The sequence below is a fragment of the Nuphar pumila genome, chromosome 9 (assembly GCF_984573655.1).
Source record: "Nuphar pumila chromosome 9, dmNupPumi1.hap1.1, whole genome shotgun sequence".
Lineage (NCBI taxonomy): Eukaryota > Viridiplantae > Streptophyta > Magnoliopsida > Nymphaeales > Nymphaeaceae > Nuphar > Nuphar pumila.
In genome coordinates this window covers 5,260,808-5,287,264 of record NC_143257.1, presented here as the reverse complement: position 1 = coordinate 5,287,264, position 26,457 = coordinate 5,260,808, and the positions used below count along the sequence as shown (strand labels likewise).

At 39.3% G+C, this 26,457-nt stretch overlaps 2 protein-coding genes across 2 annotated transcripts; one reads left to right on the top strand and one right to left on the bottom strand.

Annotated features, from left to right (window-relative positions):
- Positions 1-2,123: 2,123 nt before the first annotated feature.
- Positions 2,124-4,739, bottom strand: LOC149828285 (protein FAR1-RELATED SEQUENCE 5-like). The gene is made up of 2 exons (XM_090016800.1): positions 4,697-4,739; positions 2,124-4,420 (listed from the first exon to the last, which is right to left on the bottom strand). Exon 2 carries the CDS (start codon positions 4,381-4,383, stop codon positions 2,587-2,589), a length of 1,797 nt encoding a protein of 598 aa, XP_089872926.1. The 5' UTR covers positions 4,384-4,420; positions 4,697-4,739; the 3' UTR covers positions 2,124-2,586.
- Positions 4,740-18,306: 13,567 nt separating this feature from the next.
- Positions 18,307-21,564, top strand: LOC149828284 (heat shock cognate 70 kDa protein 2). Its single transcript, XM_090017495.1, has 2 exons — positions 18,307-18,640; positions 19,567-21,564. The coding sequence occupies exons 1-2, from the start codon at positions 18,427-18,429 to the stop codon at positions 21,297-21,299; spliced, it is 1,947 nt and encodes a 648-aa protein (XP_089873621.1). The 5' UTR covers positions 18,307-18,426; the 3' UTR covers positions 21,300-21,564.
- The last annotated feature ends 4,893 nt before the right edge of the window (positions 21,565-26,457 follow it).

Below are 26,457 nucleotides of genomic sequence, written 5' to 3'. Positions count from 1 at the left end.
ATTGACAAAGCATAGATGTGTGCTTATCCATATGCATCAGTTGTTGGCAGCTTGCAGTACGCGTAGACATGTTCTCGATCAGATATTTCTTTTGCAGTAGGGGTGCTTGGAAGATTTCAGTCTAATCCAGGTATACCCCATTGGAAGGCTGCTAAGAAAGTCTTACGGCACTTGCAAGGGACAAAAGACTATATGTTAACGTATCATAAAGTTGATCACCTTGAGGTCATTGGCTACTCATATGCGGATTTAGGAGGATGCCTTGATAGTAGAAAGTCTACTACTGGGTACGTCTTCTTACTTGTTGGGGGCGCGATCTCTTGGAGGAGTGGAAAGCAGACGACCACTGCTGCCCACACCATGGAGGCAGAATTCATAGCATTGTACGAGACTACTTCGCAGGCTATATGGTTAAAGAACTTCATATCACAGTTAAAGGTGGTCGATTCCATTGGGAAGCTACTGAAGGTCTACTGTGATAATGAAGTTGCGGTGTCCTTTTCGAACAACAACAAAAGTACTATGTCATGCAAGCATATGGAATTGAAGTATTTTGTTGTTAAAGAAAGGACGGAGAATCATTTAGTGCATATTGTTAATATTGGTACCAAAGAGATGATCGTTGATCCTCTTACTAAAGGGCTAGCACCGGGATTATATTCTGAACATGTAATGAGGATGAGATTGTTAAACTCTTTTTGACATATACATATAAATAAAGTGATCACTTTCAGTTCTTGATTCTCATTATGGTTGTTGTTAATCTCATAAGGATTAGAGATTCAACTAAGGACCTATAGAATAGAATAAAAAAGCCATTTTATTCATCAAGTTATTCCTATAAGGTTTTCTGGTTAAAGAGTTTATCATCGGATCAAGTGGGAGAATGTTGGATTAACCACCACGTAAAACGTAGTGGTTATCCACGATGTGGTAACTCCCCACATCAGGGATGATCCATCCCGATAAACTAGCATAGATAAAGGGGAACGGTTATGCAAACTGTTCTCATACTATACTTATTTAAAGGGGTTTATAAGCAACCCAAAACAGCGAAAACACATTGTCTCTGTGAGAAAACAGTAAAGGAGGGAAGAAGGTCGACTCACCGTCTGCATTCGGTAGCCTACGCTTGTGGTGGCTGTAGACCGGCTGAGTTGAAGATCGCCCTTCTCCGGCAAACGTCCTCCGCCCTTCGGCAATGGCCGCCTCAGGTATGCTACTGTTATTCTTCTGTTCTTTGCAAGGTTTTCGCCGGATCAAGTGATGGCACAATCGCCGGCACTCCAGACCGGCGGTGGAAGCCCCCGTCCGACACAACAGATATCCCTGCAATAGCTTCTAGAAAATGTGATGACAAGTTGAGAGAAGTCAAAGCAGTTCATATTCATTGTTAGTTTGTTACCAGTACATACCTTAAATCAAGCATGATTCATAGCAGTTGATGTTGACTGCCATAGGATTCTAGATACAAGTATATTTTGTTTGAAGGACAAGAACTTTTAAAATAAAGGGCTACTCAGTTTAATATCAGGTTCTTTGCTTCAAATTCAATCAAGTGGTGCCAGGACGATGATATTTCATTTTAACATCAATCGGAAAAAACACTGGTATTATTTGCAAAAGCTTATTTCTTGCAAGAACCAAAGCTTTATTTATGATGTGGTTTTCTTTCTTCAACTTATTTACCGCATCTCAATTTAGCATTTGTGATGAGTTTATTTTAAGAAAGTGTGGGGACAAATGCAGGGAAAAGGACATAGACTGGCAATTCACAGGCCCCGGGAATATCATAAAATAAGCAGAACACCAGTATTGTGGGGATTATATGGATGAACTGTTATTACAGATAGGAAAAACACTAAAGGTGTTTCACAATGCATCTAGTCCTAGAACAAGTGAAAATACAAGCTCACATTATAAAATCAAGGAATCTAGCTATAACGAACATGTACCTTCAGTTGAAAATGATACAGCATGCTTCAATTTGTGAAACCCTTTCATCACCCTGATGTGCTTAATCTCAGTCTTCCACAACTTTTTTCACAAGTGCTAAGCTAAATGAAAAAAAAAAAAAAAGAGACAGACTTGTGTGGAAGTTCTTTAATGATAAATATATAATGCTGCAAAGGGTGAATTCGACTTAGCCTCATCTTCCACGGTTTTTAAAATACAAGGGCATGATTCATCATTGACAAGAAGCGACTCTTGCTGAGAGGCTCTTTCCCTTAAGGCTTAAACACATCTTCATTAACATTGCATGGAATAATACATCTTTGAACCACAGCAATAAGCCAATTTAGTGTGTAAGTTGGGCAGTTTTCATTCTAGCAACATCTTCAAAAGCCCTGTCCAGGGCATGTAATGCGACTCGATAAATATCTATTGAAGCTGCCCCATCCTCGGCAATCATTATCCCTTGTTTACAAATATCATTAAATCGCAAACTAAGAGACTCTTCACAATCAACAAGCATCCTGCTGATGCATCCATCTACTACAACCCCACCACACTTGGCATTTTTTGTAAATCGCTTCAGGACATAATGAGATGGAAGCCTCAAAATATTTTTCATTCTGAATGCTATCAAAAATGTCTGCAGAGAACCCCTGAAAATTCAAACATCTGACAGGTGCAATTAGCTTTCCTGTTGGCAGCATCTAAATTAACAATGTGCGGTCTGATCTTTTGCCCAAATTTTGTCACACTATACATGACGCTCATTCCATCTTTCCCTTTTTCTTCCGCCATATAAGCAAGACTGCCAAGTAACTCCTCTTGAAATTTTTTGAATACAGTTTTTGTATAAACTTCTACTGTATCTTTTTCCAAAGGCCATGCTGTGTTAATGGTTGCAGGCATGCTATTTGTTTCAAAGTCCGCATGCATTTCCTTCTCATACCAGCCCTCCGATGAGCTGTCATACTGCATCACAAAGTCATGTAAACTAGTATTGGCATTCACAGACCCATCAAAGATAGAGTTAATGCTCTCACTTCGTTCAGTTGCAGATACATCTCCAAAGAATGTATTCCGCAAGTATGCTGGTACCCATTTGTGACGAATTTTATATTGGGAGTGAATCCACTGATTCTCCTTAAAATCATATGTTTCACAAAGGGTTCTCCAATATTCTTCAAACTCATCAACGGTCTCACTGGTGTGAATGATTTTGTGAAGTTCCTCTTTAAAGTTTTTGTGCGTCTGATAGACCTGCGATAACTTTTCGTCTGCTTTCTTTAGGATGTGTGACACAGAATAACAATGGCGGGTCTCTAGGAATACCCGGGCAACTGCTGCTCCTATAGTTTGTTCTTGATTTGTGATTAATGAGAGAGGATGGTGCCCAGACATCGCTTCAAGCCATGTATTAAACAGCCAAACAAACGATGATTCGCTTTCATCCAAAAGCAAAGCACAACCAAAAAACACAGTCTGTCGATGATGGTTTAGGCCTGTGAACGAAGCAAAAGGCATCTTATATTTATTTGCCTTCTGAGTCATGCCGAATGTGACCGCATCGCCGAAGTACTTATATGCAGTTCTTAACCTACCATCAGCCCAGAAAAAATTAGTCATACATTCTTCCTCATTAACTTGTATCGCATAAAAAAAGGCCGGATTCTTCGCCTGCATATGCTTAAAATAGTCAAGTATCGCCTGTGCATCTTCACTTTCAAGTGCCTTCCGACGAGCAACATTGTTGTAATTTCCGCAATCCCGCTGAAGTATCCCCAACTTAGCAATCCTACCAGCTTCCTTCTTCAAATAAGCCATCATATGGTTTGTGTCCACTCCAGCTGCCATACAACTATCAATAAGACTCTGTGCAGTAATCGACGAGCTCCGGTGAGAACGGAGATACTGCACCTTGTTGGGCACAACCATGGGATGATTATGATCCTTTACGAAAATTCGAACTAACCATTTCCCGCTACCATCCTTCCGAACCACAAGCTTCGCCGGGCAGCCTTCGCGCGTGACCAACCGCACCCTTCTCCTCTTATTCTCATTGCCATCACCCTTGTTCCTCGTCTGGCGAAAACCTTCCTTAGAACAATAGAAATACCGGCCGATTACCGCCCGGTCGCGGGCCGAACGGCTCGTAGAACCGATGCGGACGCTAAAACCCGTTCGCCTGGCATAAGAATTGTAGAAATCTCTACAGGCCTCCTTAGAATCGAACTCCATACCCACGTAGGGCTCTAGAGTCACACCATCATCATGTGCTATAAAATCACCACCACCATTCGGATTCTCCGCCGGTCGATCGCCTCCGCCACCAAGATGGGGATTCCCAACATTCAGATTCCCACCAATTGAGCCACCACTCCCAATCACACCATGAGGAACAGAGACTCCCACTCCCGCCCCACAATCCATTCATCTGATTGACGCTAGCGCACCATTAAAGAAACTCCTATTCCATCCCCACCAAAAAAAAATAGAATAAATAGCAATTTATTCAACACAGATATTGAAAACAGAACTTCACCACATATCAATTTTCTTTTCCAATTAAAAGAACAAACAAAAATCAAATAAGATACCAATAAATTTGCAATAAAATATTTGTGGAGCAATCGAATACAGAGAAGATCATACCCACACAGAGAGCAGAAAACCCTAGAATTGCAGAAAAATAGTAACGGAAAGGAAAATTCAGAGGAAATATGGAGAAAACGGGAACTCGTACCTCGTTTGGTCACCTGCTTCTCTTCTTCTTCTTCTTCTTCTGCTTCTTCTTCCTGGTGTTCTCACAAACTCCAGCTCTTCTGGAGAGAGAGAGAGATTTCTTTTGTACGAAGCATCCAACTCTAGATTCCTTGCGCGAAAAATCTTGGCCGTTGGTTTCGCAATACGGCCTGCATGGACGGTAAAACATTCACTAGTATACTTCCGTTCATAAGTCACTAGAATATGTTTACCAGAGTGTGGACTGTAAATTCCCACTCTCTTTCAGATGTGTAGGGCACTCGACGAAAAAAAGTACAACTTTTGAATGTTCAGATATTGACAAGAATTCTGAGCCATCGATTTTCGAGCCTTAAACTATCTTGCTTATTCATCATGATTGGCCAGACAGGGGTGTCAACGGGTCGGGTTTGGTTTGGACCCAGGTGGAATGAGACTTGGGCCCACTTTTCGGGGGTATGGTATCGGGTCCCAGACCAGAGTTTAATCTGACCCATCATAAAAAATATATATACCCCAACCCAATAAGAACCACATGAACCAGACCCAAATCATGTAAAACAATATTTTTTATCATTTTTATACTGAAAATTTGCAGGTCTTAATCGGAACTCAGGTCGGGCCCGAGTCTAATATATAATTTTACAAACTATACCCAGGTTAATGTATTAATCAGACCTTCAGGTTCGGACCCGGCTCTTAATCATGTATCGAGACCACTTCCATCAGACAACCATAACCATGTATCGAGAAGCAAACTGTATGAGTTGGGTTTGTTCTTCCGTTGAAGCCTGGCATCTTGATGGTTATGGTTATAGGATGCACATCTTGGTGATGATAGAAGGAAGACTTGGCTGCACACATCGATCCTCTTGTCGATCTAAAGAAGCATTTGCTTCCGTTATTTTCTCTTATATCAGTGATTGATTTTCATTAATAAAATTACTTGTAACTCTCTTCTTGAATGAAGGCACATTGTCGAAATGTGTAAAATTTGTGTATCTTGTGTTTGCTTCTTTAGTGATTCGGTACTCTCTCTCTCTCATTGGGGTTTCAGTTTTTCAGTTGGTGTGTGCTTTATCTGAAGAAATCACACATCTTTTTTGGTCGTGTGAAGTGTTTCGAGAATTGTTTTCTAAAAACTTAGAGGGCTCCATCAGTTGTTGTGCGAGAGGGCGGCTTTGCGTTAGATCTTATCCACAGCCCTGCTATAATTAGACGTGAAAAGAAGTGGAGGACTATTTGGAGAGTTTGGTTATTTATAGTGTGGTGGTTCATATGGATGACCAGAAATTGGGCTACTTTTTGGGATGTCCCATTCAACCTTAACCGTTTGACTCATAGGGTATTGGCTGATGTACTCATATATCTCAAAGACCTGCCTCTGCCTCCAACCAATCCTCATCTAGATGTTTGTGGTCCTTGATGAGTTTTCTGTTTTGTGTTCGGGTTTTTTCTGGTTTTTGTGTAAATGGTGTTTTCATGTTTTATTGTTGTGTTTGTGCTTGTAGGACTCAATGCTTTGTTGAGTTTCACTTTTAAGTAATGTTGATCGCTTTTTGGCTTTCTCTTTCTTTTATATATATATATATATATATATATATATATATATATATATATATATATATATATATATATATATATATATATATATATATATATTCCATCACATGTGTGCATGAAAGTCGTTAAAATGAATTTTAGCGGCAGTTAGCAACGCCCGCCAATAAAGGTTATTTTTGCACTCACAGGGTGCTTTAGAGCTATTTTGTGCATTGGCCAACGCTAGCACTTAAAGGCCTGTTTGGAATCTGTAGTTGGGATGAATGCTTATGGAGTTTATGCATATGAAGAAGTGGCAACTGTCAAATCCATGATTTAGTGCAAAAACAAAGGCGAATGGGCCTCACTTTCCATCCTAAATGCTTAAACGCCTATCCCAATGTCGAGATTCCAAACATGACCACCATTTGACCAAGATTTTACCTCGAGACCACTAAATACACAAATGCCCATCCCAGCGTCGGGATTCCAAACAGACCAAAGTAGTTTGTCAAAGATTTTACCTCAGGACCACCAAATGCATAAAGGCTCGTCCCAACACCGAGATTCCAAACAGGCCCTAAGGGTGTAGGCAGCTACCCATTTCTCCATGTACTTGGCGTGTAATTTTTATCCATCAAATCTTAGATAGAAGTAGATGTGGATCGCCCACGCACACCTGATTAGAAGGCTGCTCATTTTGTCCATAAATAAATGAAGAAGCATCAAGTTTGAAACAAGGGGTTGCATCCCTTGCATGATGCTAAAGTAGGGGTGGCAAAATCTGACATGACCCGCCAACCCCCTTCTTAGCCGGGTTCAGGTATGGCTTAAACGGGTTTGTGTCATAAACGGGTCGACTCGCCTAACCCGTTTATTAAACGGGTCGGTTCATGTTAGGGGTATGCCAACCCGGCTGACCGGTTTAATAAACGGGTTAGGCGGGTGGGTCAACCCGTTTACCCGACCTGCCAACCCGCCCATTTACCCGAACCCGACTCGCCTGCCAACCCGTTTACTCATACCTGACCCGCCAACCTGTTTACCCGAACCCGACCTGCCAACCCGCCCGTTTACCCGACCCCGACCCCCCAACCCGACCGTTTACCCGACCCCGACCCACCTGCCAACCTGTTTACTCATACCCGACCCGCCGACCCGACCCGTTTATTAAACAAGTTAACTGTGACGTGTCAGGTTACCTGCTTAATAAATGGATCGGGTTCGTGTTTGCCACAGCCGACCCATTTAATAAATGGGTCAGGTTCGTGTTGAGGTATGCGGACCCGACACGCCAACCCGACCCGATTGCCACCCCTATGCTAAAGTATAAGGGAAAGTCTTTCCTATCAACCATAGGAGTACTTGTGGAGTTCTTACACTAAGGGGTTGTTTGATTCAATGGATACATTAGGTGGTTTTTCGTGAGTCACACCCTTAGGGTGTAACCCACTGATTCTCTCCCTCCCACGTTAACAGAAAAGGGCAGGAACTAACTAATCTATGCAGGATCAGTTGGTTCCCACGTATCAAACACGGGATGACACTCGGTTAGGCACCGATCAGTCCCCACTTGGTGTGTCCTGTGATTCAAACACGCTTTAAGGGTGCAAAAACTTGGACAGGAATTAAGGGGATCTCTTTCTTCACTTTCAGAGACAGATTGTTCCTGGTACTGCTAGATCTGAAGAAGGATATTCCAAAAATACCCCTTGGCTTCCTCTCTATGTCTTTTGTACGTAGGAATTAGATCATGATCGTCCCATGTACCCAAAGTCTAGAACATCTCACCTGAAAACCAAAAGGAACAGCTTTTAAAAATATTTGAGTGTTGAAAAAAGAAAGCAAGGGATCGTTGAGGGGCTTCCAACCTTATACTAAGAAGAAAATCCTTACATGTTGTATGGCAGCATTGAAAGAAAATAGAAATAAAGAAGAGAGGGTCCCCAATGACTACTTTTTAAGTGTAAATCTGAAAGGATATGGAAAACTTGAGGGCAGCACCGACAATGACAACACCCTAATACTTACTATAGAATCTTTGGGGTTTTGGGTAGAAACCTTGTAGAATCTTTGGGGGAGGAACACCCAAATCGTTGAAGGACCATCCCCCCGGTTATCCCTCACTGATATATGGGTGATTTTTTATACAATTTATTTTATTCAATGAATAAGTAGGGATCCACCTAACCCCAGCTTACCTTTCAAAAAAAAATACAACATTTTTTTAAAATATCATGAGATATTACAGCTTAAAACATTTTGATAATGTAGCATGTATTTTTCATGATTTTTTTTTTTAAATATCGCTGATATTTGTTACACGGGTCGTAGGGATACACACAAGCCGAGCTTGGCATGTTCAAGCTGGGCTCAGCCAAGTAAATTGGTGTACAAGCTTGGCTTGAGCTTTGCCCGAGCTTGAACCACTGGTGTTCAAGCTTGGCTTGTGCCGAGTATTGAGTTGAGCCGGGCTTGGTCCAGGTTCAGCAAGCAGAGAAAGGAGCTGCTAATCTGAAGAGCAGCTTAACTCATTAAGATGGCCACCTCCACCACCAACCCTCCTGTCATAACCGTTGTTATCGCCACTGTCACCACTATTGCAAAATCGACTACATCTGCAGATCGAGAGAGGGGAGTGACAGATAGAGAGAGGAGAATTAGAGCCGGACCTGTAAAGAGGCCAATGAGGCTTGGGCCTCAGGGCCCCTGACCCAAAAAAAAATTTAGGGGCTGAGCTTCCCATTTGTTTAGAAAATGTTCGGTTAAAGGATTAGACTCGGATCCTTTACCCAACCCAGATCCGATTAAACAATAAAAACCCATACGCCCCCTCATCTTCTTCATTTTTTATTTAATATAATATAAATATTTAGAGTATTATATTTGTTTAATGTGAATGCAAATTTTATTGTTATTTTAATTCTTTAAAAAAAATCCGGAGGCGCTGCCCCTAAACTCCTACTATTAATAGGGGCCCCATTTTTTCCCTCCGCCTCAGGCCCATAAAACACAGGTACAGCTCTGAGGAGAATGAAAGGGGAAGGAAATTCCTTGTTCTCCTCTTCGAGCTAGAGAGAGAGAGAGAGAGAGAGAGACTTCCACCACTTCAGTTTCCCAGTGCGTGTGTGTGTGTGAGATAGAGAGAGAGAGAAAGACCTCCACCACCTTTGTTTCCTACCGTGTGTGTGAGAGAGACTACCACTGCCCTCCACCACCTCTGTTTTTCAATGAGAGAGAGCAACCTCCACTACCTTTATTTCCCGATGTTTGTGTGAGAGAGAGAAGCACCTTCATTGCCCTCCACCACCTCTGTTTTCAAGTGAGAGAGAGAGACCTCCCTTACCTTAATTTCCCGATGTTTATGTGTGTGTGTGAGAGAGAGAGAACCACCTCCACCACCCTTCACCACCTCCATTTTTTTGTGAGGGAGAGGCAGGGACGGTGTTGAGAAGGGTGGGGCTCGAGGGTGGGGTGATATTAATATAATTAATATATGTTATATATTTATATTATATAAATATGAGCTAAGCCTTATCAAGCTCAGTAGGAGAAACAAGCTTTGCTCATGCTCGATCGAGCCTCAGAGCTTAGTTCAGGTTCGTCTCATTTATGTGATTAGTCGAGCCCGAGCCCGCTCGATTCGTTGTGCATCCCTAACGGTGCTACACCCTTTATGAAGATATTTTAATTTTCAAATTTTGTGAGCCACATATGTAATGCCCTAAGATTTTAAATTTAAAAAAAAAACATTTAAAATCTTCAGCTAAACCTTTTTAACTTTTGGGTCAAGACCTTAGCCGGGTTATAAATAAATCAATCACAACAATATTGAATTTAAGGTGGATAACATTTCTCAAAATAATTAAATTCATAAGAGAGAGTAATTATAAAATCTGAAATAACAATAATGTTTTTTAAAACAACTAGTAAAGTTTATTCAAAACTCAGTTTCGAGGAAAGAAAAATGATTGGTTCTTTTACGTTGCCTCAACATCTTGCAACTGCTTTAGCTTAAATATGCATTTCCTGAAATTGTTTTAATAGGAGTTCAGGACAACCCCCAACAAAAATATAATAACAATGTATACATACATAGAAATAGGCAGACATGAAACAACATGTTTTTTATACATAATAGCAATTATTAGTGCATAAGCATTTTAACAATCAATTTTACTTATGAATGGGCATTTAATTTATGCATGACTTATTAGGCATGTTGTAACTTGTAATTTTTTTCATTTATATTTTCTTTCTTAGATGGTGCATGTCATGCTTTACTATTTGCACAATACATTTTCGTTTCTCTTTTACAATAATATGTGGGTATAACACAGACAATATCCAAATTAAAAGCATAACCCAAGAGTATATTCAATCAATTTATAGCTTATTACCCTAGCACTGCTTCTCTTCTCCAGCACTGGGTAAGGGATGATCTTATCGAGAGAGAAACTTCAGCACCCTTAACCTAATATATCATATTTTACTTTCATCTGAAACAATTTCACTACCACCCTACGACACTAGTGGCAGTTATCTCTTATTTTTGTGGTTAGAGAAGCAACCCTCTGTACTTAATAAAATATCATAGCGCCTAGTGTATCACTTGCTCAATTATTGTAAGCTATAAGAGAATTAACATGCAAATTCTTTATTATTTAATTTTAATTCTCTTGACATACATGCTTACTTTACATATTCGATAGGTTCCATCGAGCACAAGTATATATGATTTCAATTAACCTATTATAAGATTCTCGTTCACCCATTTGGGGCACTAACACACCGAAATTCAATTGACCATATTCAAGGTTATGAGTCACGTGTTTGGGCTCAATCATTCAATTGATCTCATATCAAAAGAAATAGTCACATAATGCAGTTTCGTTATGATGCAACATATACATATGGCAATGACAATAACAATGGATACCTTGATATAAACTCACCATATTAAAAATCGCATTTACCTGGCAACTCTCAATCGAAACTATCTTATAATCTTGAAAGAGTGAAAGTGTGCAATGAATTTGCATGTGATCTCAATTTTGCTCTAGTGCTCATTTTCAATTAAAATTAAGCCTAGAAAAGGCCACAAGGTTTGCTTGTATCACAAAGCTTATTCTACAATTGTAGCTTGTGAAGAAAAGGGATTGATGCAACTAGGGGTGTCAATGGGTCAAGTTTGGTTCGGACCCACGTAAAACCAAACTCAGATCTGATTTGAGATGATGGTATCAGGTTTGGACCCGGCCGGTTTAATCGAATCCACCATAATAAAAAACATACTCGGACCATATAAAGATTACATGAACCACACCCGAACCATACCTAGTAAAATAATATTTTTTATCATTTTTACATTGAAAATTTATGGATCTTAATCGGAACTCAAGTCGGGCTTGAGCGACCCTTATGTAAAATTACACAAACCATACCCGGCTCCATATATTAATTGGACCCTTCAGGTCCGACCTCGATACTAATTGGACCTTCTTATTTATCACCAAACCCTAACCCTATAGAGTTTGGTATGGATGGTTGTGGGTCAAACCTGACCCATTGACATCCTTTGGAACAACAATATGCCAAGTGGAGCCAATAACCTATGAACTAAGATATTGAACCCGAATGGTTCAAGTTGGGCCACACAACACTATTTTTTTTTCATCCATGTTAGAGCCTAGCCCAGTTCATTATTTGAGCTAGGTCAAGCCCAATTTTGTTGGGTTTTGGGTTGCACTTGCAATCTCAAGTTGGATAGCTAAAAGCAAAAGAGAGAATCAGGTCTAAGGAACCTTGGACAGAAAAGCATCCAAGAGACTTCAACAAAATTCATCACCAATATGGATGGCACCTTGAAACCCACCAAACAAAGGTTCTTGGACAAATATGAACCATGCATTTTGCAATCCTTAGTGCCATAGCCCCAAAGGGCTTTGGCCTAGTGGAATGGGGCCTAGGCTTGTTGTCCGGTAGTTTAGGTTCAAGTCTCATGAGTGTCACTCCTTGCGCGCAACCCGACACGTGATGACTCTATGAGGGCAAGGGGTAAGCCTATGGAGTTTTAGTGTGGCTAGGTCTCTGATCCTGAGGGTAGTTTCTTCTTGTAAATATCAAAACAAATTTTTGATGTCATTAATCTAGATGATAAATATCATTCAAGAGGCTTGTGGGACCCATTTAGGTCGGGACCTACCATTTAGTGGCTTTTGTGTGCCATGCATCTTGAAGATGAACGGCATCTATGGTATCTTACACACTTGAGATGGAAATAATGAACTGAAAACTGCCTATTGGTGGACAAACATTTTGTTGATAAATGACTACTTTGATTCTTGGCAAATCATACTTAAAAGGAAGTAAATAGTTGGTTCATCCATATATTTATTAGACTAGTGGACCCACTTGGTTTCTAACCTAGCTAACAATTTTATAATGGTTATGATTTGCTAGTTCAAATAATCAATGGAAAGTTTCAGGAAAATATTGTGATGGAAAATCTTATGACATTTTTAAGAAATAATATTTTTTTAAAATAAATATTGTGATGGAAAATCTTGTGACATCTTTAAGAAACAATATCTTTTCCAAAAAAATATTGTGATTGAAAATCTCATGGAATTTTTAAGAAACAAGATTTTTTTCATCTGTACATGTAAACATGTAAAAATGTACACATAAATAATACTAAAAACTAGAAATTTGTTTTTTCATGTCAATATTGAGTTAAAATAAATAAATGATATTTTGTAAAGATTCCATTTTTTTTATAATATCACCTCTTGAAAATATCATGATAAAATCGTAATATTTTTCAAAATATCAGCAATAATTGTGTCTACGGCGTGGCAGCAAGACAAGTTCCTCAAATTTTTTTTTATCATAAAGAGGTTGTTAATAATTGGCTTTTCTTTAAAGCCCATTCCCAATTTAAGTTGATAATTGCTTCTCTTAACACAAACTTTCATGCATAGTGACAAATATTAGCTTTTAAAAAAAGCAAAAAAAAAAATAGAGAATTTTATTAGCTGATATTTGCTGATAAAAATGCCAGAAATGAATTCGTTTAGTTTTTAACTTTGTGTTAACTTTTCTTTCTAAAAGAATATTTATATTCCTTTTTTAATTTAATGTTTTATTTTTTTGCCATAAAATCAAGAAAAATAAAAGGTTCCAATTTATCACGAGAATTTGGCTGCCGATATTTACTGACGTTTTGTCACGATAAAAAATTTATAGTTTTTTTTTTTCCCTCAACCTTTTGATAGGCAAGCTGGCAAAGCAAACCCCACGTGAGATTCGAATCTTGGTCAAGGCAAAAGTGACTCAAAGATAAATGCTAAAATTCTCAAAGCTACCAAACTTAATATCAATATACAAAAAGCTGCTTAACATTTGAGTTATTACATTTAACTGCCTACTTTAATTAATTTCAAAATATCTGCTTGAGGTATAAAATAACAAATTTTTTGTCTTTGTATATAGAGCAATCCAAGCCATAAATCAACTAGCTGAACGATTTTAGGACAAAGCATGTTTTTGAAATGCAAATTATTGGAAAATGGGTCCGACCCGAAACAGCTAAATACATCCTGGATCCAAAAAAGTCGGATTCTAAAAAGACAAAAATTGCAAAACTTCCATCATGGATCCAAAAAATTTGCATCTCTACTAAAAAAAGAGCTGCACGAAGTGACATAAATATTTTTTTTATGATAAAAGAAAACCTTCATCAAGAACTGGGTCAATAATCGGCCTGCCTCCTTGAAAGGTAAAACTATGGGTTGAGGATGCCACCACTCAGACTTACATGCTCCAATCACTATAAAGCATCCACAACTCCCATGCACCAACATGATTCGATCCCGGGCCTTATAGAATATGACTATGCGGACCACATGAGTAACCACTGTAGTAGTAAAATAATATAAATATTTTTTTATGACCAAAAACCCTCATCGAAGCGAGAAAAACCCTAGATGGCACCCGCGACCACTGTGTTTTAGGAGAACAACATGGTCGATCTATTCAAGATAGAGATCAGCAACCGCATGGTTGATATATTCAAGATAATGCTAACCACATTTATCGTGAACAACAACAGTCTATTTCATGGTTAATTACATTTAGCAAAAAGATAAACTATAAGAGAAAGAATATTCAAATAACAAAGAAGAGATTAGAGAAGATAAGAAGCATATCTTATCTTATAGAAAGGCTTATCAGGATCAAAATGTCATATTGTCAGACCCTGGATGTAGGTGCCATTGCCGAACCACATATAACTTGTGTATCCATTTCTCTCTCCCTCTCACTCTATCATATTATATTTTTCTTTTATCGTCGGCTTCCTAATTCGTTTACGGTCTAATGTGCATATAATGTGAACACTTTGTTTGGATGTAAACAGGTCGGATTTAGTCATTACTAAGTCTGACCTAATCGAATTTGACATAATTGGATTCGACCAGGCAAAACCAAATACAGATTACCAATGGGAGATCCGCTTGTTTGGTAGGAGCAGCTAGTGCATGTCACCTTGTGTTGGGCCGTTGCAAGTTCAAAACTCAATGGTATAGTTGTATAACTGGTAAGGGTCCGCCTAACTCCAGCTTGCCTTTCAAAAAAAAAACAAATCCGGATTTGAAAAATCTGATACACATAATTGGGTTCATATTCAAACTCCGAAACAAAACTCAATATTGAATCCAACTACTCAGATTTGGATTCAAGTCAGATGACAGATTATATCTGATCCGTTGGCATCCCTAAGATTACCAAACCACACTGGGTATGGCTTTTTAGTTTGATCATTCCTGTGTTTGATTAAACTTCTTCTCTATGATATGTCTATCTGTGATTTTTTCTCTGCCACCCTGAAAAGATATGTATATAAATAAATAATATGAAGTAAAAATATAAATTACAGAAATTTAAGAAGTGGCTCTTATCAGCTAAATATCGATTTAATATCATGATATTTTTAGAATTGCTGTTATTTTGAAAATATTATGATAATTTTTGGACAAATATTGATGTTTGAAAAAATAACGATAAAATCACAAATTTTGGTCCATTGTATTTCTTTTGGATTATATTGATGATGCTTGAGCTCTGACATATTTGGATCCATATTTGATCATGGGGTGATAGAGATTTTATATGAATTGAAAGTAGGATGGATCTAGTTTCGACAATTAGATCCATATCTGAAATTATCATATGTGATCCATATATAATGTTCAGATCCGGGTCCAGTCAGCTTGATTGGGCATACATCTTGGCCATAACACTATATAGAGAAACTGCATCATCGGATCCGAAAACCCGAATGTCCACAATCTAAACATTTTGTCCTTATAATTGATTGGGTCCAGACCCGTTGGATCAAACTGTCTTACAACAATGATAACAAGAGATGTTAATTCCAATGACATGAATGCCAAGTAGGGCTTTCCCAACTGTAAATTTCTTTTTATCATAACCCAGATCCATGTCCAAAGTTGTATGATTTAAGATTTAGATAACTATGTTCAAATGGTAGGGATGCAAACAGACCAGATCCAGTATGAAACTTTTATGAACATTGGTTGTTTTGACGGATCTGGATCTGACTTTCCTATGTATTTAGCTGATCCAAATCCATTCTGTTTGTCCCTGTCAAATAGATAGAACCCAACCTGGTAAACCTTCTTATCTTGATAATCAAGTTAGGAATCTAAATCTAACCAAGATTTCTTTTACTGTTTTGGTAAACAAAATCCTACCCAAGATCAACAAACTAGATCAGATGGACCAATCCAACGGTTGTAAATGGTTAGATTTGGTTTGAACATAAACATTACTAAATCTGGCCTGACCAGATATTTCCTAATAGGATTAGAATTTGAAAGTATTACATAATCTGACCTAGTGAATATTGCCTAATTGAATTCAAATTCCATTTCAAAGTTGGAAGAAAAAAGGTATTCCAAATTATCAAATTTTATTATTTAATTGGATTTAGATTCATTTGGATATGTAAGTAAATCTGACCCGTTAACAACCTTAGCCTAGAGCTGGTAAATGAACAGAACAGCTTGTGACTCAATTGGTTATGAACTCGTTCCTAATCAATTCCTATATCTGGTGAGCCAAGCCCAGCCACGATCTGCTCGTTTAGCTTAAACAAGTTGATCCTAAACACAAGATGTTCAGCTGGGCTCGCTCGGTTGAGCTTGTATAAATAATAAAAATATATATTTAAGTGAAATATATCGATTGGATGATGTATGAAAATTATAAATGTAAACTATGAATTATTAAGTTTAATATATAACATAAAAAAATTTAAGTACAATACATCAAAAATGTATATCTTTCATGTATAGATAACATAAAAATTTTTTACACAAGCTAGCGTATCTCATTTAGGGACGAGCCCTAACACATGAAGATGAATCAAGTCATGAGCTCGGTCCACTGATAAACGAGCTGAGCCCTAACACATCCTGTTCAACTCGTTTGGCTTGCTTACCAGCCCGAAATATGTCCAATAATTGTTCACTCTGAGTCCATCAGACCTGCCCCAAGTGGGGTTGGCGTAGTGGGGTGGGGCTTTGGCTGCTAGACGGACAATCAAGGTTTGATTCTCATGGGCACCTCTTTGCACAAGCCAATGTGTAGCATAGGCCCCACGAGCTGGGGTCGTAGACTCGGAATTTTATGTTGCCAGCACAACAACCGTAGGTATGGCAGGCTGAGCCAGCATGAACAGGTCTTCGTGCCCGAGCGGTTCGAGTTATAAATAAAAAAACAATATATCACTAGCTGAGCAATTTATAGGTTGGAAAAGAATCCAACTAGCTGAGCTTAGACTGTTGAAGCTTGGTTTGTTTAGGGTCATACCTAGCTGAAGCTCTCAAACTTAATGGAGCAGTAACCTGCAGTTACGATGAGTTCAGTTTTTTTTAAGTTCACACATTAGTTGGCCTAGTCTTGAGATCCCCCCTTGCCCACCAGTAAGTATACCCAGCTTCGACTTTGCGGTAAAAAAATGTTGAATGTGGGTTTCGAAGTTGTGGCATTACCTTCACATTTATATTAATATTTTAATAAAACATATTTTTAAATATATTAGTTAAAAGAGGTCGGGGTAGGCCTAGGAAGACATGGATGAAGGTGATAGGAAAGGATATGAATGTTTTGAACCTCACCGAGGACATGGCATTGGATAGAAATGATTGGAGGAGAAGGATCCATGTGGAAGACCCAGGATGATTTAGATTTTTTTTTGTGGGGGGGGGGGGGTCATACTAGGGTTGTCAACTGATCCAGTTTACCAAACCCTACAGGGTGCGGGTATGGTGACAAATAAGATGACCCGATTAAGACCTGCATCTAAGGTTTGATTTTGATTAATACATGGACCCGGGTATAGTTTGTGAATTTTTATACCAGACCCACCCAGACCCAAACCCAACCTAAATTCTGATTAATACCCAGAATTTTTTAATGTAAAAATAATAAAAATTATTATTTTCATGTAGTTCTTATTGAATCTGGGTATGGTTTCTCTTATTGTAGACCAGATTAGACTCGGGACAGGACCCGATACCATACCCAAAAATCTGGTTCCAGCCAAACCCTACCCATTGACAACCCTAGGTTATACCAAATTAAATCGGGTGTCTTGATTTCCATTTTTCTTTTCTTTTTTAGGGCATACTTTCCAAAAAAAGTTATCATTCTTTACGCGTCGTGTCCGAGTCACGTATCGGTCGTCTCCGCATCGGTGTCACGTCAGTTTCTAGAGCCATACGAATGGCATTTTTCGCAATAAATGCAAAACTTGTGGGACTTTTCGCAGAGGGTTACCCTAATTCTCAGTCCACGCGACACTTCTGGAAACGACTGGAAGGAAAAGGTCGCGCTTTTCTCACGGAGAGCGGGAGAAGAACGAATCTTCTATCCACACCGGTTCACCGTCCATCTGTTCTAGATCGGACGGCCATAAAGACTCGATTCGAACATTCAGGAAGGTGGGAAACCATCATATTAGGGTTCGCCTTTCCCCCTCTCCCATCCTCATACTGAAACCTCACGCGATCCCCTTTCCTTTTCTCTCTCGCTCTCTCTTGTTGCCGATATCCTCTTTTCGTTCGTTTTTTTCGATCCTCTGCGTAGTTTTCCGACGAGATAATGGGCAGTAAGGGAGATGGTCCGGCGATCGGGATCGATCTCGGGACGACGTACTCCTGCGTCGGAGTGTGGCAACACGATCGGGTGGAGATCATCGCGAACGATCAAGGTAACAGGACGACTCCCTCCTACGTCGGCTTCACGGAGTCCGAGCGTCTCATCGGCGATGCCGCGAAGAACCAGGTCGCAATGAACCCCATCAACACTGTCTTCGGTGAGTCTCTACCTGTTTTTTCGCTTCTTTTTCTTTTAGATCTTTCTTGTTGTGATTGGATCTGGGGTTTTAAGCGTTCGGGCTAGTGTGTTGATATATTAGGTGTTTTTTATCAGATCTGCCGTGTTGCTTATGCGATCTATTGCGATTTATGATGCTTTTGGATGTGGATCTCGGGTTTCTCGGTTTATTTTATTTATCTTGTTGCGATCGCGTAGTTTTTTCTTAGAACTGTGGTTTTTGTAAGGTTTTACCGCGTATTATACCCATTTCATCATCTACTGCATCCGTTTTTTTATTTTGAGGCATTTCTGAATTTTTTTCTCTCATTGGGTCTTTGTTTAGTGGTGTGTTATGAGTCTATTCCCCTCCGCTTTCTTCTTTGTTTTTCTTCTTTTCTTGTAGTCGGCGGTATTTTATGCTTGTTTTGCAATATGGATTATGAAGTAGTTGAAAAGTTTAGTCGTTTTTTCTGCGAAAGTGTCTTCTTTGAGATCGATTTGTTTTGGGGCTTTCTAAGTCATGTTTTTTTATCCCTTTCATCCCGAGTGCGTTGGGCTCTTTTTTCAGTGATTATGCGTTAATTTATTGATTTCGAGTATTTAAACCGTATTATTATGAATCCTATAATTGATTTTCATGTATTTTTAACGTATTATTGTTATGAATCCACCAATTGATTTTCATACCCTTCCGAAAGCTCTACGGTTCGAACCTGATTTTGTTTTCTTTGTGTCATTTTCCAATTCGCTATGTGGCGTTTATCTTGGGTTTCTCTCTCTGTAGCTTTCTACAGCTTAAATTTGCATGATCTTTTTCCTAATACGGTTACGTGCTTTTATTGTATTCGGGGTTTCGATTCCAATTTTTGGTTCTCTACTGTTTGGCTTTTCTGAACTGTAACTGACACGTTTCCCCTTGTGCAGATGCCAAACGTTTGATCGGCAGGAGGTTCAGCGACGCGTCGGTGCAGAGCGACATCAAGCTCTGGCCCTTCAAGGTCATCCCCGGCCCAGGAGACAAGCCCATGATCGTCGTCCAATACAAGGGTGAGGATAAACAGTTCGCCGCCGAGGAGATCTCCTCCATGGTGCTCATGAAGATGCGCGAGATCGCCGAGGCCTACCTTGGCTCCGCCGTCAAGAACGCGGTGGTCACCGTCCCTGCCTACTTCAACGACTCCCAGCGTCAGGCCACCAAGGACGCCGGCGTCATCGCCGGGCTCAACGTGATGCGTATCATCAACGAGCCCACCGCCGCTGCCATCGCCTACGGACTCGACAAGAAGGCCACAAGCGTCGGTGAGAAGAACGTTCTAATCTTCGACCTTGGTGGTGGCACCTTCGACGTCTCTCTTCTCACCATCGAAGAGGGTATCTTCGAGGTGAAGGCCACGGCCGGAGACACCCACCTTGGAGGCGAGGACTTCGACAACAGGATGGTGAACCACTTCGTTCAGGAGTTCAAGAGGAAGAACAAGAAGGACATCACCGGCAACCCCAGGGCCCTCAGGCGTCTGAGGACATCATGTGAGAGGGCCAAGCGTACCCTTTCATCCACCGCCCAGACCACCATTGAGATCGACTCTCTCTACGAGGGAATCGACTTCTACTCCACCATCACCCGTGCTAGGTTCGAGGAGCTCAATATGGACCTCTTCAGGAAGTGCATGGAGCCCGTCGAGAAGTGTTTGAGGGACGCCAAGATGGACAAGAGCTCGATCCACGACGTCGTGCTCGTCGGTGGGTCGACTAGGATTCCCAAGGTGCAGCAGTTGTTGCAAGACTTCTTCAACGGCAAGGAGCTCTGCAAGAGCATCAACCCTGACGAAGCCGTTGCATACGGTGCCGCAGTCCAGGCCGCCATCCTTAGCGGTGAGGGCAACGAGAAGGTGCAGGACCTGCTTCTTCTCGATGTCACCCCTCTGTCTCTTGGTCTGGAGACCGCCGGTGGAGTCATGACCGTCTTGATTCCAAGGAACACCACCATCCCGACCAAGAAGGAACAGGTCTTCTCTACCTACTCCGACAACCAGCCTGGTGTGTTGATCCAGGTCTATGAGGGAGAGAGAACCAGAACACGCGACAACAACCTGCTCGGCAAGTTCGAGCTGTCCGGCATTCCGCCCGCTCCTCGTGGTGTCCCTCAGATCACAGTCTGCTTCGACATCGACGCGAACGGTATCTTGAACGTCTCTGCCGAGGACAAGACCACTGGGCAAAAGAACAAGATTACCATCACCAACGACAAGGGACGGTTGAGCAAGGAGGAGATCGAGAAGATGGTCGAGGAGGCTGAGAAGTACAAGTCTGAGGACGAGGAGCACAAGAAGAAGGTCGAGGCGAAGAACGCCCTGGAGAACTACTCATACAACATGAGGAACACCATCAAGGACGAGAAGATCGGCGCCAAGCTTGCTGCTGCGGACAAGAAGAAGATCGAGGACGCTATCGATCAGGCCATCCAGTGGTTGGACAGCAACCAGCTCGCCGAAGCCGACGAGTTCGAGGACAAGATGAAGGAGCTGGAGAGCATTTGCAACCCTATCATTGCCAAAATGTATCAAGGAGCTGGGGCTGACATGGGCGGTGGCATGGAGGACGATGGCCCGTCTGCTGGTGCTGGTGGTGCTGGCCCTAAGATTGAGGAGGTCGACTAAACAATCTCCGTTTGAAGTTTGGTGGTGGTGGTATGAAGTTTTTGGTGGGGGGTGGGTTTTAGTTGGGATTTTGAGTCTCTCCTGCTTTTGGTTTATTTGGCCAGGAGAGATTTATATTTTGAACAATCATTTTGTTTTGGTTAATTGTTCTTATGCTTGTTAGTTACTTGGGCATTTTTTATTTCCTTGGGTCCGATTATATGGACGATGAATCTCTTTTTTGTTTTTTGGCCATTTAGTATCTACATATAATGCGATTGGAAAATCAAGTGTTTTCATTTTCCCATTTAGATGTTGGGACTCTCTCCTTTTGAAGGCTCTGTAAGATGTTATTTTCTCGTCGTATTTGATTGTTTTATGGTCTTGATTCTATGTTTGAGCAACAAGGCATATTATTGCTGTTCGGTAACCGCATTTGTTTGTTAAGTTAGACCCAAGGGATTTGGCATAGTGGGATGGGGATTAGACTGTTTGATGGGCAGTCTAGGTTCAAATCCCATGGGCATCACCCCCCTGTCTAAGCCGAAGCTTGGCGACTCCTTGGTCTAAGGGTAAAGCCCCCGGAGTTTTACTATGACATGAACAGAGGCCGTAAGTATGGCAGGCTGAGACAGCGCGGTTAGGTCTCTGTGTCTGGAGCAGTTTCTCCGAGTAAAAAAATAATCTGTCCCACATGCAAATGGGACTAATCCATTCTTGGGGTTGCAATTTTTGGCGGTTCCAAACCGAATCCCATATATTTATAACTGTTTTAAATTACCTTATTTATAATTTTTTTTTACAGAGAACTCAGTAACGACTCTAATATTTGAAAAAGGTTTTGAACTCGATTTCTAGTTGTAAAAATGTTGACATTTTTTTGTCATAAAATTTTTAATAGAGTTTTTTTTAAAAAATAGCTCAAATGTCTAAAAAGGGTTTTACAAATTTTTGACAAAAATCCCTTTATAAAAAATTGATTTTTTTGAAATATTTATATATTTTTTTACATAACTACTAAAATAATTCAAAATTTCTTAAATCTTTATAAAAATTTCACGAGAATTTTGGTTATGATAATTCAAAATTTCAAAAATATTTATAAAAATTTCTATAGAGGTGGCGCCCTTCTTGTAGGGCCTATAGCCTCTTTTGTGTGTGTGTCAACTTTCTGAGAAGGAGAGTATCACCCTCTCTTTAAAACATTGACACTTAGGGAATAAAGTTCTATGACATATTGATAATCCTGACCCTCTACCTCCTTAGCACTGTGGACCAATGAAATGCCTTGCGCTCACAAATAATCAAAGATCACTCGAGGCTATACTACCTACTATCTTTCGGGTAGACTAGGTAGATGAATGTGTTATTAGGTCTTTTTAAAGGGTTTATTATGTTTCATAACTTATCCACCCATGCTCTGGTGTTTTAAAACCAATTGAACATCTCGCTTGTGAAAGAGAATCCACGAGTTATGTGTATATGTGTATATCATGGTGCACTTTTCATACCTTATGGGTTCATCAATTCAAAAGTCGTGACATGTACGTGCATGCCTTGCACACCTTACAATATTAAAATATATCATATAAGTATTTATGCATTAATATGAGTACTATCAATTTCATGCATGCCTTACACGCCTTACAGAACAACAATATGTAACATCATAATATTCATGCTTTGCATGCATGAAGAAACATATTTTATTTAAACATAATGGCATATAATCATTCATCATGACCACAAATAACATCTATGTTTTATTTCAACATGTCATGATAGCATATATATCGCTAAATTACACCCAGTTTCAATCTTGTGGCAATGGCTGCCCACTTTGGGTTTGAGACCGTGACATTCACAAGTCACCCATACTTAGATAATCTGGGCTTTTGTGGGTAGTTGAAGGTATTTGATCCTGGCCATTATTCCAATCTGGTCCTTTTGTGTTAAGCATTTTGATTCTTATTATCATGTACTCGAGAGGTTTAATCCTTGGTGGGCAAGAGAGAGCTCAGTTTTTTTATGCAATGAACTCAAGAGTGAGGTGTAATTAAAAAAAAAAGCTAATATTTATAATTCTCTATGCTATAGGACTAGGGGTGGGCAATGGGCTGATCCGGCCCAGTTAGGGCCCGGTTTGGGCCAGCCCATTGAGAAACCCCAGACTCACGGCTAGTTGATTAGGCCCAGGATGGGTTAGCCATATTTTAACCTTATATAGGGTTAATATTTAGATTCTTTGGATGAAACTGTGGAGCTAAAAATCATAAGTTCAAGTTTTATCAATTCAATATGACCATATAGATGTTTTCATGGAGGTTTGTTTGCTAAGGATCAAGCCTTAGATAGTGTTATTTCAATTCATAAGATTTAATTTACAAAAAAAAACTAAAACATATGATTTTCAATTCAATAGTTTCATATAATTTGGTGCCTTCAAAGGCACCTAATATATATATATATATATATATATATATATATATATAGAGAGAGAGAGAGAGTAATGGGTGGGTGCTAAACCCATTTGGTTCTAAATAGGTTTTTTGGGCTTTTTATTTTATTTTTAGATCTATATACTTGATTTTATAGGGATCAGCTTTTGAAGGGTTTGATTCCAACACATGGGTGGGTTTTTATAAAGTTCAAAAATTCAAGGGTCCAAAATCTTTGTAAATTTTGGAGGCTCTAAACATCATTTTTTTCATCAAAAACACATGATCCGGGTGTGGTTTCTTACTAAATCGACCATGCCACCGGAAAAGCTGAAAAACCCATTTAGCATGCGGTTTAACACCAAATGGGTTTAGCATGGACCCATTATATATATATATATATATATATATATATATATATATATATATATATATATATATATATATATATATATATATATATATATATATATATATATATATATATATAACAGGCCAAAAGCCCGGTTCTGGTGAGCTTGGGCCTAATTTATAATTTATAGGCCCGCCTGTGGTGGGCTGGGCTGGACCAGCCCGCAAGCAGCCAAGTCCATCGCCCACCTCTACCTGAGAGTAAAATGACTGCTTCTTACTATGTTTATTCATTTCATTCTTTCATCTAATCATGGATGAAAACTATTTTGGTTTTGTCATGTAATTATTCTGCAATAAATTGTAATTATTCTCTTATACACATAAGACCTCTAGGCTCATAATGGGATGTCCAAATCATAACTTAGATCCAATTAGAAGGTGCAACCGATTTGGGTATACCCGACCTGAACCGAAAATGACGGTCCCGTGGGTTTGGGTTGAGTCCAAAATATAAACCCATAGTGAAAACGGGTAAAGTGTTGGGCATTATAAATTAAGACCTGAACCTGGACGTATTTGACCCGATTATGTACCTAAACCCAACTGGTTCTCTATATTTTAAAATCGAACTGACCCGAATTTGATCTGATTATATACTTGAACCGATTATACACCCGAACTGAACTGTACCCAACCCAACTATATACCCGAACTGACTTGTACCCAAACCCGCTTCATACCTGATCTATCTGAAAGTTTTTAATTGGTAAATATTATATATTTAATTAAATATTTAAAGATGTTGATAAACTTAGAATTAATATGCCTTGCATTTTAGTAATCTAAACTTTCATTTATTTTTGCATATTCCTATTGCCAATTTTGTCATGGAAATTGTCGGATTGAACTGACTCCCAAAATAATACTCAAGAACTCATTGAATTTGATACTTTTAGAACATGATATACATTTTTTTTTTCAACTTAAATGTTTAGTTGGCATGGATATCTTTTTTTATATTCAGTTTAGGACATTATTTAGAATAGCTATTAAGCTTTTATTTTGTTAGCATAAAATAATAAATAGTTGATTTGCGTAATTTACATATTTGTTATTGGTAGATAATTAGGTCTATAATACCAATCATATATCAAGACCTGAAAACGTTAGGACCTGAACCATTAATACCCGAACCCGTTAACCTATATGGGTCTACTTTTTTCAGCAATACCCAAGCCTTAACCCGGCCTGAATCAATACTGATGTACTAAAGACCCGACTCAATATATACCCGAACCCATTAACCCATATGGGTCCACAGTTTCTAAATGTACCTGAATCCAAACCAAACCCAAATTAGATTGGATCAGGTTTGGGTCTTACTTTTAGACCCGATTTAAAATAGGGTCTGATACAACCTGAACTGAACCGAACCAGACCCAGTTACACCCCTAGATCCAATGGAGCACAAACTTGTATTAAAAGTGAATCGGACTCTAAATTTTTTATGATTTGGGAGGTGGTAACCGATGGAAACTTATTGCAGGTATTTCAGGATAAATGGATACGAAATAAATTAAGGGACATCCTTTTCTGGATATATCTTAGCTAGAGGTTTCTAAGGGGTTTCAGAATCTTTATTGAAAAAGCATTTAACAAGCAACTCTTTCTTTGAAGGAGGCAAAAATAAGAAATTGAGGCCAACTCCCTAACATGGTTTTCTTTTGTTTTTTGGGGGTTTCAATTTCAAACAAATACTTTTTTTTAAATTACAACCCGAATAAACTGCACCCAAAACAAAGACTTGGTCGCGCTGGTTCAGCCTGCCATACCTATGGTCGTCGTGCCAGCAGCCTAAAACTTGAAGGCTAGGGGACCCCTGCCCTCGAGGCCTATGCTACGCATTGGCTTGCGCAGATGGGCAACACTCCAAAGATGAGTGAGATAGGAGATTTGAGTTCTACGCTAGGCTAAGTAGGCTCAACTAAGCTAGGCGGCTATATACCGCCCCCAAAATTTAAAAACTAAAAGTTTCAATAAATTTTTTTTGTTTTTTGAAATACACTGAAAAATATAAACCAACTCTAAATCTTTGGACTCAGTCACAGGTAAAAGAAATACCACAATAATTATTTCAAAAATATTTTATTTAATTGAACAAATATTAAAGTACATGCAAGCCAAAATCATGAAAACTCATATACAGATCAAATTAACCTAATCTACAACAAAATTATAGTTGAGTCCTCATATACTATAGCATCCGCTTGTTCATCTCTATGAACCTGAAAAAAAAATTAATAATGGGTCTCTAGTGTGTACAAAATTATGTACATAAAATATATTACAGTACTTATATGTGATATTTTAAAATACATCTAAAAGGC